General features: G+C 50.8%; 7 protein-coding genes across 7 annotated transcripts; 2 read left to right on the top strand and 5 right to left on the bottom strand.

The window, feature by feature from the left end:
* The first annotated feature begins 1,500 nt into the window (after positions 1-1,500).
* On the top strand, positions 1,501-2,793 carry ASPSYDRAFT_531559 (uncharacterized protein). Its single transcript, XM_040848634.1, has one exon. The coding sequence runs from the start codon at positions 1,672-1,674 to the stop codon at positions 2,497-2,499; it is 828 nt and encodes a 275-aa protein (XP_040697291.1). The 5' UTR covers positions 1,501-1,671; the 3' UTR covers positions 2,500-2,793.
* Positions 2,794-3,087: 294 nt separating this feature from the next.
* Positions 3,088-5,067, bottom strand: ASPSYDRAFT_94686 (uncharacterized protein; the record flags this gene model as incomplete). The annotated part of the gene is made up of 5 exons (XM_040853006.1): positions 3,088-3,800; positions 3,872-4,414; positions 4,467-4,605; positions 4,670-4,748; positions 4,796-5,067. 5 exons carry the CDS (start codon positions 5,065-5,067, stop codon positions 3,088-3,090), a joined length of 1,746 nt encoding a protein of 581 aa, XP_040697290.1.
* Positions 5,068-5,399: 332 nt separating this feature from the next.
* On the bottom strand, positions 5,400-7,505 carry ASPSYDRAFT_531500 (Zn(II)2Cys6 transcription factor). Its single transcript, XM_040848632.1, has 2 exons — positions 7,196-7,505; positions 5,400-7,132 (listed from the first exon to the last, which is right to left on the bottom strand). The coding sequence occupies exons 1-2, from the start codon at positions 7,273-7,275 to the stop codon at positions 5,461-5,463; spliced, it is 1,752 nt and encodes a 583-aa protein (XP_040697289.1). The 5' UTR covers positions 7,276-7,505; the 3' UTR covers positions 5,400-5,460.
* Positions 7,506-7,736: 231 nt separating this feature from the next.
* Positions 7,737-9,787, bottom strand: ASPSYDRAFT_94684 (sodium:neurotransmitter symporter family protein; the record flags this gene model as incomplete). The annotated part of the gene is made up of 2 exons (XM_040853005.1): positions 7,737-8,132; positions 8,198-9,787. The coding sequence occupies 2 exons, from the start codon at positions 9,785-9,787 to the stop codon at positions 7,737-7,739; spliced, it is 1,986 nt and encodes a 661-aa protein (XP_040697288.1).
* A 935-nt stretch (positions 9,788-10,722) lies between these two features.
* Positions 10,723-11,188, top strand: ASPSYDRAFT_531529 (uncharacterized protein). Its single transcript, XM_040848633.1, has 2 exons — positions 10,723-11,036; positions 11,113-11,188. Exon 1 carries the CDS (start codon positions 10,768-10,770, stop codon positions 11,011-11,013), a length of 246 nt encoding a protein of 81 aa, XP_040697287.1. The 5' UTR covers positions 10,723-10,767; the 3' UTR covers positions 11,014-11,036; positions 11,113-11,188.
* Positions 11,189-12,234: 1,046 nt separating this feature from the next.
* ASPSYDRAFT_212395 (uncharacterized protein) lies at positions 12,235-13,918 on the bottom strand (the record flags this gene model as incomplete). The annotated part of the gene is made up of 4 exons (XM_040844035.1): positions 12,235-13,307; positions 13,358-13,550; positions 13,605-13,778; positions 13,826-13,918. 4 exons carry the CDS (start codon positions 13,916-13,918, stop codon positions 12,235-12,237), a joined length of 1,533 nt encoding a protein of 510 aa, XP_040697286.1.
* Positions 13,919-14,904: 986 nt separating this feature from the next.
* ASPSYDRAFT_162583 (uncharacterized protein) lies at positions 14,905-15,213 on the bottom strand (the record flags this gene model as incomplete). Its single annotated transcript, XM_040843089.1, has 1 exon — positions 14,905-15,213. A coding segment is annotated over one exon (309 nt), but the record flags the coding sequence as incomplete, so codon positions are not given.
* Positions 15,214-15,531: the final 318 nt, after the last annotated feature.

Here is a 15,531-nt window from a genome sequence, read left to right as displayed (position 1 = left end):
TACCTGCTATAGTGAGTCACTCGCCTTGAAATTGCGATAATACTGTTTCTCCTAGTCTCTCAGTGAGATGAAAGCATGTTCGATCTAGAGACCTTCTCGCCAGACTGAGACCGTGGGAGGTGTCATCTTACTACTTTAATATCACTGAGGACTGGCGTGTCGATGACCACGACTGCGAAGCGCCCAAGCCACCAGATGATGATTTCCACTACTTTGTAGCCCTCTGCCTACGGATCTCCCGCTCATCAACAAAGACAGTCTTACGTTGCTGCCTGCATGGGCGACGCTCACCGCTACGCATGCCTTCGAAGACCGGATTGGCTACCGGAGGAAATTCGTCTTGTCCATACGTGGTCCATACCACCGCCCATTCTTCGGGGAATTCCCCATTGATAGCCAGTCTACGCAAGCTCTTTTGAGAACGACGATGTTGGGAACGACGCTGGGAGGAAGCGAAGAAGTACGATTCATCCATGTCGGGGCGCCAAGATATTGACAAAGTGCCAAACGCCAACGAGACTCAAAAATAAGCATTGCAGATCTGATTTATAAGGCAATAAACATGTCGGTACAATGCTCCTCTATGTCAAGCTGACCACTGGTATACGGGCCCTCATTGCAATTCTTACGGAGTATACAGTCTTCGGAAGTCGCATTCGTGACACATGCCTGCCCTCCACGCACCACCCATTCAGGCCCGATATTGGGATCGCCCTGGCTCCGTGATTGATGTCTTGGTGCAATGCCGGTGACCGCCTGCAGGGGCCAAAAAGCGAAGGGAGCTTCATATCGCCAGACTCCTGAGTGGGTCAAGTGGTTGTTTCAAATCCCAAGTGCTTAGCTCTGTGCCGCAGGCTCCACAGATCGTAGTACAGTAGTGGATACAGAGTATCAAATTATCAAATTATGTGTTAAATGTAAGCGCCTCGGGTAGCAAACCCATCGTGGGTCCCGACTCCCGAACTCCCGATGACTTATTATTGTGGCTCCTTGGTCCGTGGTTGATCCTTACGCAAAGCTAACGGGTGGATTGCCATGTATTTGGAATTGTTGCATCGGGCCAGACTTAAGGTCTTGTGAATGTTAGCTGCAGTGCTGCTAGGAGTCTTGCGCAACGTTCGCCCTATGTGTATTACAGTCTATTTAGCATGGAAGGTTCGATATGCTCGTGCGGTCGAACTGCTAACCGGCTCTAGCATGTGTCAAGACGCTCAAGAGATTCATTGGCGGGGCCTGATGTCAAAAACATTAGAGATCGCGCTATTTCTTTCAGATAATCAAACAAACCGGCCTCCACTATCAGTAACTCGGGTGTATCGGTTTTCTTGAGGAGGTGAGAACGGGACACTGCACTCCATACATCGGATGACTGGGCTGTCCCGGTTACTCACCATTTTAACGAAATATGATACATAATCGGAATTATTGCCGTCCAGCAGTTTGAGGATAGCCGTGATACCTGCCAAATAAGCCATCGGTCATCATTGACGGAGCCGGTTAGGGCCGCAGTGGAGACGGAGATTGGGAGGGAGGCTAATTTCGAAAGAAACAACCTGGGAAACTATTTATAATCCCTTCTTTCATATCATCGTATAATAAAACAGTCATGTCTCTTCCAACGTACCAGAAGAATCGCGTTCCATTCCTTGCAAACCCAGCCCAGACGCCACCATGTCCAACACCAGTTACCGGTACAGCTTCGAAAACAAACTTGCACCTCACAACAAGGCAATACTACAAGCGTGCCGAACAGGAGACCTCGCACGGCTGATCCAACTATTCCAAGACCACAACACCAGGCCAGAGCCGCGAGCAAGCTGGAGGGAAGACCCTAATGGCCCGCCCAACACACGCATACTTCTCGACCAAGCCGTCGTATACCAACACGCCCACATCGTGCGATATCTTCTCTCCATATCTCCATTCGAAAAGAAGCTTGCCACGAAAAGCACTGTACGGGCATTGGTCGAGACCCAAAACCTAGAGATTGCGGAGGTGCTGCGTACGAGGGCGCCGGAAATCGTCAATATGGAGCTCGGTCACTTCGACACATTCCTCTCAGCAGCCTGTCGCGGGGGTGACGGGTGTAATCATGATAACCTTCCTGGGGACGATTCGCTCCCGCTGATTCATTACCTGTTGGACAATGGGGCCGATCCCAGCGAGGGTTCTTGGGGGGGATGCGGTTCGATCCCTGCGGCGATAGATTTCGCGCGGCCCTTGGAGGTCATAGAGAAGATGATTGAGAAAGGGGGAGTGGTGAATCTTCTCGCGTTTTCTTCAGCGGTTAGAAACCGGCGGATTGATGCCCTGCAACTATTCTTTGACAAGGCGCCGTTTAGTGTGAGTGTGGACGACATGCTCAAGAGGGCGGCAGAGTCAGAAGATAAGGAAATCATGGACATAGTGGAAAGGGGGTCTGTGAAAGTGGGAAAGCGAAGATACAGGCGTAAATCAGTGTGGCGGAGAGGCCTTGACGCTATTTTACCTGTTAAGTGAGGCAATCGTCCAGCCATGGTTCGATTATCGAAAATATATACCCCGAATGTTAACCATCACGACTTCCTGACTCTATGGAAAGTATACACGTAGCAAGATGAGTATGGACCCATGCGAAGAAGAAAAAAGAACTACATTTTCCATCTAACAGCAGAATGGACGGTAGTAGACATCCCAAGGAATAATTAACAATCGGCAGGGGCTATAACGACACATGATGCTGACTGCTTGTCGGTTCTTGGATTATGACAGCAGCAGGGTCACAGCTTCGGTGTTGTAAAACAGGCTGCTCGCCTTTGTGGCGTGAGATATGAATAGGCAACCGCTTCATAAAGGATACAGGCCTTCTAGGGCGCCCGAACACCACGGCACCAGTGTGACTGTAGTTGTAGTTTTGCAAATCGAGCATGGATGGAGGTTCTGATCCCGGAGAACTGATCTCCTGCAGGAGATGGGTACTGCCCCAACAGCAAGGTTCACTTCCGATTCCATGGTTGCATTTTTGGAATGGAAGTCCAGTCAGAAACCAGCAATGGCAGCTAGATAGCTTGCGTTCACCGGGTAGACGGCCACCACCGTGTCTTTTATTTAGTTTTCAATGCTGTGAATGGACGTTGCAAGCCAGTCGTTGCCCTTGGGGAGTTGATTGCAGGGTGAATCGTACCCAGAACCCCTTGAACCGCGAATTGCATCACCAAGGCCGGAGCAGAAGAGGCAGTGGAAGTGGTCTAATAATGGTATCCACGGCAATCCCGACTTGCTGATCTTACATCGTTTCAAGTCACTTTTGCTGGAGTTCTCCAAGATGTCCATGAACTCGTATCCATATATTTCAGTACGACTGGGGCGTTGCAGGGTAATTCTGGAAACATTGGTGGAAAAGCTGAGTATCAGGTCACGGATCTTTAATCGATCTCCCTCTGATTTTTGAACAATGGAACCCCCACAGTTTACAAGTGCCGCATATGTTGCTTCCGCGCCGTCTGATGCAGGCTGTGCAACGGGGATATTAGGCTGTCTAAAGCTTTCTGGAATGCCCCGCCAGTATGTGAGAAGCATCTCATGGAAGACACATATCAAAGGCACAAGCCAAGCCTTGGATTCCCCGACATCATAAACAATGATTTGTTCCGATGAGCTGCTATTCAGGCATTGAAGGTAGTTCCGTGTGGCACTGAACCGTAGGGTATTGATTGTTATATCGAACGTTAAGCCGGCCTGTCCCCCGAGCTGCAAGGCGCAGTTGATGTGGCTATAAACTGCAGGTTTGCGCCAGACAAATTCTAGGTGGTCCGTTTGATCTGTGCATTCGAGCATTGCACCGTATCTAACTGGCCTGTTCCCAGCAACGTGATGGCTTCTCCGCACCAACCAACGAGGGCCCTTTTTGACTTGAGCGCACCCAAAGTTTTGAACTTTAGCCAGATTCCCTTTATCGCGGAAAGCTCGTGCATTTTAATTTGGGAGTCGTGGTTCGCCACTTCTAAATGCCAAAGGATCGTTTTGTCGTCTACCAGCTTCACCGGAACGAGCGCCGTTGAGTATCCCACAAGTACTAGACCCTCCTCGACCAGGAGCGGATACTCCACTGCTGCTATCTGGAGCATTAAGTTGAAATCAACCTGGAGGAACATGGACTCGCGGCCCGAACGAACGGTATCGGGCTGAACTGCAATCAAGCCACTCTCGAAAAGATGAAACCAACAATGCGTACTATCCAAGTCTACTTGCGAAAGCTTTCTTAGGGTAGCACAACTTCCGCCGGCCTTGCATGTTGATAAACAAAGGGTGTTCGCCTTCGGCTGGCGGAATGTCAGGGAGAGCCAGAGCACCAAGTTCCAGAGATGATGAACAGATTCGCTTAACCACACTGCAATCTCGGTTTTGGAGGTCGTAAGCGCCAAATCGTCATCCTCTGCGGCATAGTCAGAGCTGTCGGAGGTGTAATTCATTGACCCATAGCTCACCGTATCTACCATTGTCACAGTCCAGGGCGCTGATAATGTTCGCGACGAAGGCCATTCCACGCTCCCCGTACTTCCCTCGAATAAATTCCTCACCGGTTAGTACTTCAACGCAGCCGTCCGACATGGTCAGTGTAATGCTCTTTAGTATGAATGTCAACCGTTGATCCCTTTGTATCCCCGCAACTACGGAAGGCAGCTCCCACAGTACCCGCTAGGGTTTGTGACCCGCAGGCCGCCTCGTCTGCGATTCGCCCTGCGTTGAGGCCGTTGAGTATCCGGAATCTATCCAGTGTTAGCAGGGACACCGTATCATGGTAGCCGACGCACACTTGGATAATGGACGGCGGTCTTTCTCGCGTCGAGCGAAACTTCGTCCCCTCCCTGGGGAAGATAGAGTTGATTTACTCGAGCGCGAAGACAGCGTAACGGCATCCAAATTCCCGCCCATCTCTGTAGGAGAGCCTGGCGCACGGTCTCGAAACCAGTCTGGAACCCAATCAGGAAGCCGATCATGACCGGCAGCCGAGGACGCTCTGGCCTTTTGGAGGAGCCCTGACTCGGTCAACTCCGGGAGAGAATTGTGCTGGTGGGCTGGGTCCATGTTAATATTACGGGGTCTTGGTGAGCTTCTTTCTCTTGTCCTTTGCCGGGCTGGAGTTGGGAATGGTCAATAAATGTTAAGATGAGGGGCAAGACAGGCTTCAGCCTCGCCCGACTGTCAGATTCGCAGCGCAGGAGCCAGGGTTATTGGACGCAGCGGCGATGGATCATCGGGTCGTGAGCAAATCACGGATGGACGATGCACATGAGCCTCGTATTATATGCACACCTTCAATGCTGGTCGCGGATCAAAGGGTTTGTTCAGTCCAGTAAGAAAGTGCTATTTGTCTGTAGACACAATTTAATGGACAAATGACATACATATCTATATAAAACACAAACTCGCTATAATAACACGAATACATTAGGCACCATAGCTCCAACAGCTTATAGCTTATAATCCAATATCAATCGGAATACACTCATCAACAACCCTCCACGTCCCCGTCTCCGGATCCTGTCGATTTCTGGAGAACTGCAAGAACGCCTGGTCAGGGCTAACATTCCACCTCGCGACATCCTCTTCCTTCGTAGGAGCCAGGATGCCCGCTCGCGGCCAGAACACACCGTATGGTTTTATGCGAGCTTCCTCGGGCATTTGAAAGGTTGTATTCGTGAGCGCAGAAATGGGAGATGGGCTGGAGGAGTCTCGATTACCTACACTGGACAGTGAGGTATGAGTTGCACCATTCAGGGATGGCTGGGATTCTAGTACTGGACTGGTTGCTCTCGGCAATGTCAAAGGATAAGACATCGGATCGCGCCCTGTGTTGAGTACACGAGTGCACATCTCCTCAACAATCATAACGTTCTCCGCAAACGCCAGCCCAAAGGTATTCGGGTAGAACCCCTGCACCTGGGGCGCCGATCGAAGCAGATCCAGCGCAGCACGGCGCGTTACTGGCTCCGCGCAGCGCAGGGCAGTGAACCAGAGCGGGAGACCGACGCTGATGTCGAATGTAAAGGGCGGCTGGGTGCCGTCTGGACGGACGGAGGCATTGAGTGCGATGCGGGATTGTTCGACTATGGTTTGGAAACTCTGAAGGCAGGCATCTGTTGTGCTTTTGAAGCGGGATACGCAGGTTGTGAGTATCACGACTAGGGATTCGTAGTGGGTGAGGAGTAGGGCGATGGCGCTGGTTTCTTGTGGTGATAGGGCAGTTTTTGCGCGTAAGGATTCGGCGAGGGTTGTGAATGATGTATGCCAGTTTTGGAGTTTGACTGATAGAGCATTCTGCCGGAGGATCATTTCAGGTGGGACATGATATTCATTTGTGGTATCGTGATGCTTTTCGCACTCTTCTTGGAACAGCTTGACCTCAGCAGTGAGGATGAACATGGGCTCGCGAGCAGCCTTGAGTGAAGTGAATGCCGGCGGCAAGATCCTATCGACATCTCGCACGAAAGAACCGGGCTCGATCTTATTCTGAGCATTGCCCAGGATACTCAGCCGCGAGAAGATCGGGACAATGGCATCTTCTAACAACGACGCTTTGAATGCAGGCACAGTCCCGCTAGCTATCTGCTCGCGTAGCGATAAGATGAGCTGCACCCCCTGGCCATATAATCGTATTGCCTCAAAAGCGCCTCCCTGGAGCGCCTCGATGCATATAAACAAGACACAACTGATCAGCCCGACAAAGACATCTACACTACCGTGCTCAATCCGACGGCGAACAGCAGATACCGAGCGCGAGTACCATCCCAGCGCATCCTGGTACTTAACCAAAGGAGTGCAAGGCTTATAGCTCTCAAACAGCGAACTGATAGAAATAATGGCGTCCCAGACCGGGGGCTCAGCATGGCACACGCGCGGGACGATGATGCTCCAGAAATCCGCATCAAGGCCACCAATCAGCGGCGCTGCGTGTTGGAAATAGTACGCAAATGCGCGACGCTCTTTACTTGCCTTGTTCGGCACGACTGGCACTGGAGTTTCGATTACAGCCATGGACGACGCTGAGGAGAACGTGCCGTATTTTGCGCCTTCATACTCGCACATGCGCCCGCCTCTGGTGCACCGGGTACATCTGGGCTTCTCTTCGCCACATTTGACCTTGCGAGCCCTACAGAGAATATTTAGTATCCAGGATGTTGAGGGATTGTTGTGGTCGGAATGGGTGGCCTACTTGCAAGTTTTGCACCCCCGCCTTGATTTCAGAGGCCCGACTGTGAGGCCCATCGAGGTCGCGGCGGGCCTGGGCGTCATAAACCCAGCTCAGCAAACCGCAACAGCTCAAGAACGTGGCGCGGTTATTTCATAATTCGGTTGTGATCGCAGCTTGTTGACAAAGTTGCATGATTCAGGGGGATTTCGACGCGGTGGGGAATTTGCCACTGCCTCAACACATTCCTAACACTACGGATACCAGTTGTCAACAACGTGGGACCCAGGGTTTTATGTCGTGCTATTAATAGTGCGATAGATATTTAATTGACTTCGGAGTCAGTTGATACAAGGCGCATGGGGATAGAAAACAAATTCGCTGTTTTCGGACGAGTCATTCGAGGGGCAGTCACGTGTGCATAATACGCATAACCTATTGATACATATTATGCACTACAGCCTCGAAGAACAAACATACAATTACAGTCCATATAGAAAAGTAATTACCGTCAAGCCATAGAATAAAACGCCTTATCTACGAAACACCACCAACATCATCAACCTTAACTCTTCGTATACGCCGGCGGTGGTATCGACGCCTCCACCTCGTCACTCCCCACACTGGGCTCAGTCATACTAGCAGGAACATGCTGGCCCTGCGCCAACTCGCCCATGAGCGTTTTGCCCTCATCAATGCGATGCGGCGGGATAAACACATCATAATACCGCGGCATCACAAAGCCAAGCAGGATAATGAGGAGGACGATATGCGCGAGAATGAAGCCCGCGATCATGAGCGGGTCGTACCGGAGCGTGTGGAACTCCGGGTACGCGAAGGAGAAGATGATGGCGAGCACGGGCGCGCACACGTACCGCAGGAGCACGGGCCAGAAGACGGGGATGCGCCAGTTGTTTTCGCCGCCGATGATGGTGTTTAGGTCGCGGCGGATTTGGTTTCCCTGGTTTTGATTTATGTTAGCAGCTGCAGTATAGGGTAGTGGATTATAGGTGAAAGGTCACATACAGAATACGCGGCGAGATACCAGAACTGGCTAAGGAATTGGTTCTTCCCCCAGAAGCTCGGAGCTGGGATGGTTGGCCGGTTAGATATAAGGGCCGCGATAATTGCAAAGACAGCGTAGACGCCGAATCCAGCTCCGGCGCCAATGCCGGGATTCTCCGTTCCATGGGCGACAGAAACACCGATGATCTGCCCGCCAAAGTAGGCAAAGTTGTAGACAATAAAAGCCCAGAGGCCGGTCTGGTCAACGACGTCGGTCCAGCGGTAGATGGTGCTTGCGCTGACGACCTCGGACCAGACGACGAAGATGAGGCAGATGTTGTTGACCCAGCGGTCGATGCCGTTGAGGAGGTAGTAGCCGAATTCGGTGCAGTAGGGGAGACACATTAGGAACGAGATGATGGTGAGAATTGTGACGATTACAGGGCGAGAGAGCTTGACATGCCCCGAGTCGACGATGAGGGTAGCGACGGCGTCGAGCATGACGAAGGCAGAACTGAATCCCAGTACGATAAGGGTGAAGAAGAGCAGGATTGCCCAGAAGTTGGAGCCGGGCATGTGCAGGACTGCTTCAGGGAGAGTCAGGAAACCGACGGTGAAGGCGCCGAGTCGTTCGTCCTCCGGCCATTTCCTGAGATAGCCAACGACGCCGAAGACGGCGAATGCGGCAAAGTTCTCGAAGAGGACGTTGCTCCCGCAGATGAGCAGAGCGTCCATGACTGCGTTGGAGTGTTTGGCGTTGTATGAGGCGTAGGAGGTAAAGTAGCCAAAGCCAATACCGGTTGAGAAGAAGACTTGTCCTACAGCTGTTTGCCAGACTGTACCTGAGGCAAGCTGGTCGCCTCTCCATGTTGCCCAGAACAGTCGGACTCCTTCGCTGGCATTGTCGAGCGACAGAGACCGACCGACGAAGATTATCGTGGTCACAATGGGGAGACCCATAGTCCAGTAGACAACACGACCGGTCAGACCAACACCCCGGAAGATGGAGATCCAGATCAAGAACCAAATAAACGCGCTCCATCCGACTGTCTCGCCCAGGAGTGCAATACCAGGGTATTCCGTATACGACAGCACCTCCTTGTTGTCGAAGCTCAGCGACCCATCATTCGGCTTGACGTTGTGGATCACGTCGCCCATGTAGAAGTCGTCAAGTCTGCCGTCCCAGGGCAAGGGACTGCGGAAGGAGTTTCGGAAGTAATTCATAATCCAGGCAAGATTCACCGTGAAGTACTGCGTGACGATAAAACTGACCAAGATGGGGCCCATCCCCACACCCTTCAGGCGGCGGTTGATATTGTTGAATGCGATCACTGATCCGCCGCGATAGGCCTGTCCGATGGCGATTTCGAGAATGAGCGCCGGAATGGCGACAAAGAAAACAGCCAGGAAGTACGGTATGAACCACTGCAGCCCATAGTTGTTGTATATGACCGAGGGGTACCGGAGCAGGTTTCCCTGTCCAGCGCAGCCTCCCATGGCGGCGAGGAGGAAGGCCGCCCGCGAGGGCCACTGGTCGCGACCATCCTCCGACTGTGTGGGGGGAGGGAGAAGCCAGGCGACGGCCTTCTTGAGGTACTGGACAAACACCATGGTGAGTCCGAAGAAAAAAGTAAGGACCTAAGTAAGTGCTGAACACATGGGGCAGAGACGCAGTTAAAACCGATCCAGCTCAGAAATTGAAGAATCAAGGAGGAATAATCAAAAGCAGGGAAGTGACCCTGACCCCAGACGTGCTTGGCAGGACAGCCCGGCGTTATATAAGGAGCCCTAGGGCACCGCCAAGGGCCGGAGGTTCGTCGTGGAGGACCGATTGCAAGAGGGTGGCCTGTCAAGGGCGTGCTTGGGGGCGCCGCAGTGGGGGAATGCAAATTAGGGCAGGCTCGGCAGTCGCTGCGGGATCTCACTGTTCACTCCAGTGAAAACTCTGCTGGCGCGGCGTGGTATTGGCTTGTTACATGGCTGGGAGCCTGTGACGTCTGTTCACAAACTGGACTCGCACTCAGCTGCACTGCACTAGCAGTGACTGACTGAGTGCACTGACAGGAATGGCTGATGTTAATTTGATTGATTCGGCCACGCCGGCGCCAAGAGCGCGCCCAGCCGCCAAGAATGACGCAAGGAGAGCTGGGGAAGACGTTATCGTCCACTCCCACATGGAAGATATTGATCGGGTCCGCCGCATCGGGCCTGCTGTTCTCCGTTTGCGATATCAACGCCTGCAGCTGTTCTCGACGACTCAAGGCTCTGGTCTCCGGGGTTGACTTCACCCCTTGCGCGCTAAGCGAGAACTCAACCACGTATATTACTGCCCATTATACCCTCGAGCCTGGCTTCTTTGCTTTTTCGCGAGATAATTCCCTCATATGCGCCATTAACCAACATCAGCAGGTAGTAATGCGTGATCAGTTCGCCTCCTGTGAGTCCTGATTCCTGACTCCTGTCCGATCGGTTCAGGTCTAGCCCTGCAGGCCCAGCCGGACTAAGGAATCCTTGTTTCCCGCCAGTGGGGGCACGTTTCATGACACGATCCCTGTGGGTGGGAAGCTTGAAGCTGCTAAGACGGTTGATAAATGAGATTAGATTATAGAAATGAGACACGTCCTTGGCGTCAAGTCATGGTTATCAGTTTCCCTTGCATTGTTGGCATGTTGCTGTTGCGCCATGTGGGAGTCCTTGCCACCCCCTTGCAAGCAAAGATCTTACGCCCAAGTCAGTGCGCCGGATTAGGCCTAGATGCAGTGTTTCTGGCAGAGTTGGCACTATCACCAAAAATGATTTTAAGGGTAATCCCATTTCGAATGGATCTCACGCAATAATACCTGGGTTTTCGCGCAATAATGTCAGTAATGACAGGCAATCGACTGGCGGAGTTATGGGCCGTCGAGTGAATATAAATACTTTCTGACCATAGACAGTCTAGCCCTCGGCCATCACACGATCATTCCTGATTTTTTCGCTGGGTATTATTCCAGATAGATACTTTCATCAAGTCAAGAAAGCGATATTCCTGAATAACAGCAATTAGCCAGTAATATTTCAGTGCATCCATTATCTAACTCAATCCAAAGGGTGGTTGTGAAGGCATGTCTTTCTCGTGTACAAGTAAACCACAATCAGGGTCTACAGTGTCGCAACTTAATCAAAAACAAGTAGGTAAACAAAGTCTCAAATAGCGATCTTGACACCAATGTATTTCGGCGCGCATCGATACTGAAATACTTTCCCTCTCCACCACCCAAAACCCTTACATTCCCGAGCCACGACCAATCAACGAGCCTATTTAGATACATCTAAATAACGGCTTCTCCGTCAGATAAGGTCTGCCGATCCTTCTCAAGTCCGGTTGGCCTTAAGGTATTCTGCGAGCGAGTTAAAAGAGTAGGTGCGTCAAAAACATAAATCTGAAAGGTAGACTAGCTTTGATTCCGAAGATAACAGACACTAAGTAAAACTTCTAGATAGTAATAACTATCCTTAAATAGTTCCTCTTATTATACTATTTATGCCCCTCTGGCATGATAGCTTTATAGGTAATTATTCTTATCATGCCATTTCTCTTTATTTGGCATGATAGTATCTCTTAGTATCATGCTATGAAAGTATCCCAGCATGACCGGGTTGGTCTGTCATTTCTCCGCTGTTGTCACGGCGCAGTAGGTTCATTGGCTGACAACGTTCGCGTTCTCTGACACAGAGGGTCTTACTCTTATACTTTAGAATTAAAGCTAGTATATCATTTAGATCTCTATCTTAATATATCCCTTATTCTTTAGTTAATAAATCTACTAAGGACTCTTTTTCTACTCATTGACAGAATATCCCTAAGGCTAACTGGACTTACTCCGGACCTCCTTAAATAATTAGAACTATAAGCTATAATACTAATACTACAGGCTTATAGTATTATACAGATATAATATATATATAATAAAGATAGATTATATATTTCACAGGACTAATCACTAGTTTTCCTTGACAGAGAACCAGCGGTATAATGCATAATTATATACATCATGTAACAGTCGCCAAGCGACAAATCAGTCCTCACCGTCGACACCCTTGTCCTCCACTTTCTTGGTTGCGTTTTTCTCTCCGATATGAATCAGACTCACCCCCTCCAGTCGCAATCTTTCGAGCTCAGCGGCTGCTTCTGCCTCTTCGTCTCGTTCCTCCTGTGACATTTCCGGTCCCAAAATGAGGAAAAAGAACATGTATGCCCATACCGCGCCCATGAAAATAGCAATGACCCGGCCGTAGTCAAACCGCTTGTCCCCCTCTGGCCCGGAGGGAAGCGGGTACCGCTCACCGATGATAGACTGGATGGTCGCAGACGCAGACGACGCAAGGTTTCCAAGTTGGTAAGTTAACCCCATTGCGGAGCTGCGAAGGGCGATGGGCGAAAGCTCCAGGAGATGGATCGGAATTGGGCCCCAGACTGCACCTACAAAGAACTGCTCGAAGAAGGCGCTTGCAATCAGGGACATGTTGCGCGGGAGAATGTATGCCGGAATCAGCGCACCGCCAATAACGCAAGAGAGCAGCATTGTCAGTCGCCTTCCAAAGAAAGTGCTGAGATACCCGCCTGTACTTCCACCAAGGAAGGAGCCGACTTGCCCGACGATGGTCACGACGGTGGCTCCCGTTTCTGACATCCCGACCTGGTTCTTGAGGAAGGTCGGGTAGAAGTCCTGGCTGCCATGCGAGCACGAATTGAAACCTGCCATGACTACAACCATGTAGATGAAGAGGAACCAGTTATCGCGCAGCGCCCTCCCGCTGTCTTTTAGGAAACTGCGAAATCCCGCAGCGCGTGCATGTGCGCCAGCGGGTTCTTGCTCTCTAATCCTCGCTTCTCGCTCTGCTTTCATGACTTGGAAGTGATTAGTTTCGGGGAGCGCCCAGCGGAATGCGATGATTAGGACTGGCGGCCCAGCACCAAACCAGAATAGACTTCTCCATCCGTGAGTTGTGGTCGGAACTAGTGCACGGTAGAAAGCGGCTGCAAGAAGGTATCCAACTGCATATCCTCCTTCAAAAGTACCGGCAAGCAGTCCGCGAGCTTCGTATGGGAGATCCTCAAGGGCCGTAGCAGCTGCTGGCCCAAAAAGCCCTAGGGGCTGTTAGTGATTCAAACTAGTCGCTAGGGAAGGCTTAACATACCGCCCATTGCAATGCCATAAAGCGAACGGACACCCAGGAACTGTGGCAGCGTGGTACAGAACCCTGATCCTAGTTCCAGGACAATAAACAAGAACAAATTAAAGATCATTGGCCATTTCCTTCCATAGCGGTCGGATAGGATACCAAATATGATGGCTCCAACCGACCGAAGCATGAGAGTGACTGTCATTCCCTGGTCGAATCAGTTACCGAGTCTGTATCTCAGAAGCTGGCAGATAATACTAACCCACGAAACGTCGGAGTAGGATTCATTAAATTCTGCGGCAAGCTCCGTCACAGTCATGGAAACAGTAAAGAAGTCAAAGGCGTCCCAGGTCCATCCCAAAAAGCCGACTGTGAACATGAGCCATTGATGGCATGTCAGTTCTTTGAGGACGTGATATGGGTTCCGCAGTTTATTCTGATCTTGTTAGCCTGACCACTTTCACATAATACTGTTTTACTTACTTGCGGAGGCTTCAAACTCGAAATACGCGTTGCGAAATACCGAATAATCTGAGTCGGGGAGTAGAACCACCCGGCTTCCATATAATTCCTCATGGCGATAGTTCATGTGCAATAGGATTGGGAATAGGAAGAACAGGGATAGATACTCAGCAGCTCTAAATACTCAACAACTGCTCGCCCATGTACTCTCTGTCGCTCCCACCTTCCCCCAACAGCATTGATAAGCGTGTTTTCCCAGTTTGCCCAAACTCTACAAAAGTATATTTCAGATAGGTTGAGGTCTAACCACAGCTCAGACAGGCGCAATGCGGGGTTTAGCCTGTAATATTAAAGTATAGCTTCTGTTATTTCTCCACTACTTTTTGGTTTATCTAAAAGGCATTCGAATCCGAGGCTGTCCTAGAACAGGCGACACGTTTTATCTCTGTTTTCGGCCCCGAAGCTGTTTAAGTGCTGCCATTTGATGGTCGGCCCCGACTCTGAAGTTGACAAGCGCGGCGGAGCTGCTATTACTCCATGAGCGACGTGATACTAAGACTACCTTTGTTTGAGAACAACCTTCCCAAGCATTGGTATTTCTCCTTCCGAGACGCGATTTCAGTTGTTCGCTTGCTATTGTTTCATATTGAAATTATCCGAGCAAGGAGCCGTACTCTGCTCTGAGAGGGTAACTGAGTACACAGGTACTCCACAGAAGTCTTAGGGGGAAGCGATTCAGGACCGAGAGGAATGCGGGGTCAGCTTTTCAACGCCGTTGATTGAGCAGTTAATTGCCGATTGGATGTTTGCCACGACGATGCTGTCGAGTGGGAAGAGGGAGGTAGAGCTGTAAATGGCCGCGGTAAAAGCAATCCATAGCAGTCCATGCATATTGCGAGGGCCCTGGATTTTCGGATGCTCATTCTCAGAGGCGCGGTTAAGGTGTTGTTGTTCTGAGTTGTTACAGAACTTCGAGGTGTCCTCAGGGCTTTGAGTCTCTGGAACCGACATAGCGATACATCAGTAGTTTCTGTTGAACTTATGGCTTACGACCAAATCCGTTTCAGAGTACGGTGGTAGGCATCCTTGGAGTATTCTCCCTAAATATACCTGTTAGTACCCTGCAGTCGCCCAGGCACAATCTTCCCCGGCAGTGTTGGAATCCGCGATAGACATTGACTGAGAGTCCCAATTGCTTCACGACCGTACAGCGTCCCTCTCCCACCCCTGGAATCCCCATCTCTACCAGGACCAACCAAATGATCCTGGCTCGCCTTGTCCTGAAGGTAAACCACCCGCAACAACGCACTCAGACTAGTCGACACCGTGTACACGATCTGCCGGGCGAGGATTGTCTCTTCTTCACCCTGGAGAGTGAGAGGCCCTAGTTCCATAGACGTTTTTATACAGTCCGGGTAGATTGACCCGACTGAGGATGTATATTCATGCTGCTTCGTATATTGTCATCCGCAGTCTCTGTCCAGATATTCGCAGGTCTATCAAGCAGATCCACGTTACACAAGCGGCATGACAAATGCTCAGAATCGACTCAGCGGGTGGGATGAGGCTGTCGTGTGGCTCTCCTTGGATATAGCTAATCGCTGTATGTCGCTGCTTGCGATATGCAATGCATATGAAGAGATCTTATAACGGTCTTCTGAGCGATGTCAGGAGGCTGAACTCGAAGAGCCTGGGGCTGGAGTTGAAAGGAAGACTGATAGTTGGAT

Source organism: Aspergillus sydowii, assembly GCF_001890705.1.
Source record: "Aspergillus sydowii CBS 593.65 unplaced genomic scaffold ASPSYscaffold_16, whole genome shotgun sequence".
Taxonomy (NCBI): domain Eukaryota; kingdom Fungi; phylum Ascomycota; class Eurotiomycetes; order Eurotiales; family Aspergillaceae; genus Aspergillus; species Aspergillus sydowii.
The sequence above is the reverse complement of the archived record's forward strand: the minus strand, read 5'-3'. Positions and strand labels throughout refer to the sequence as shown.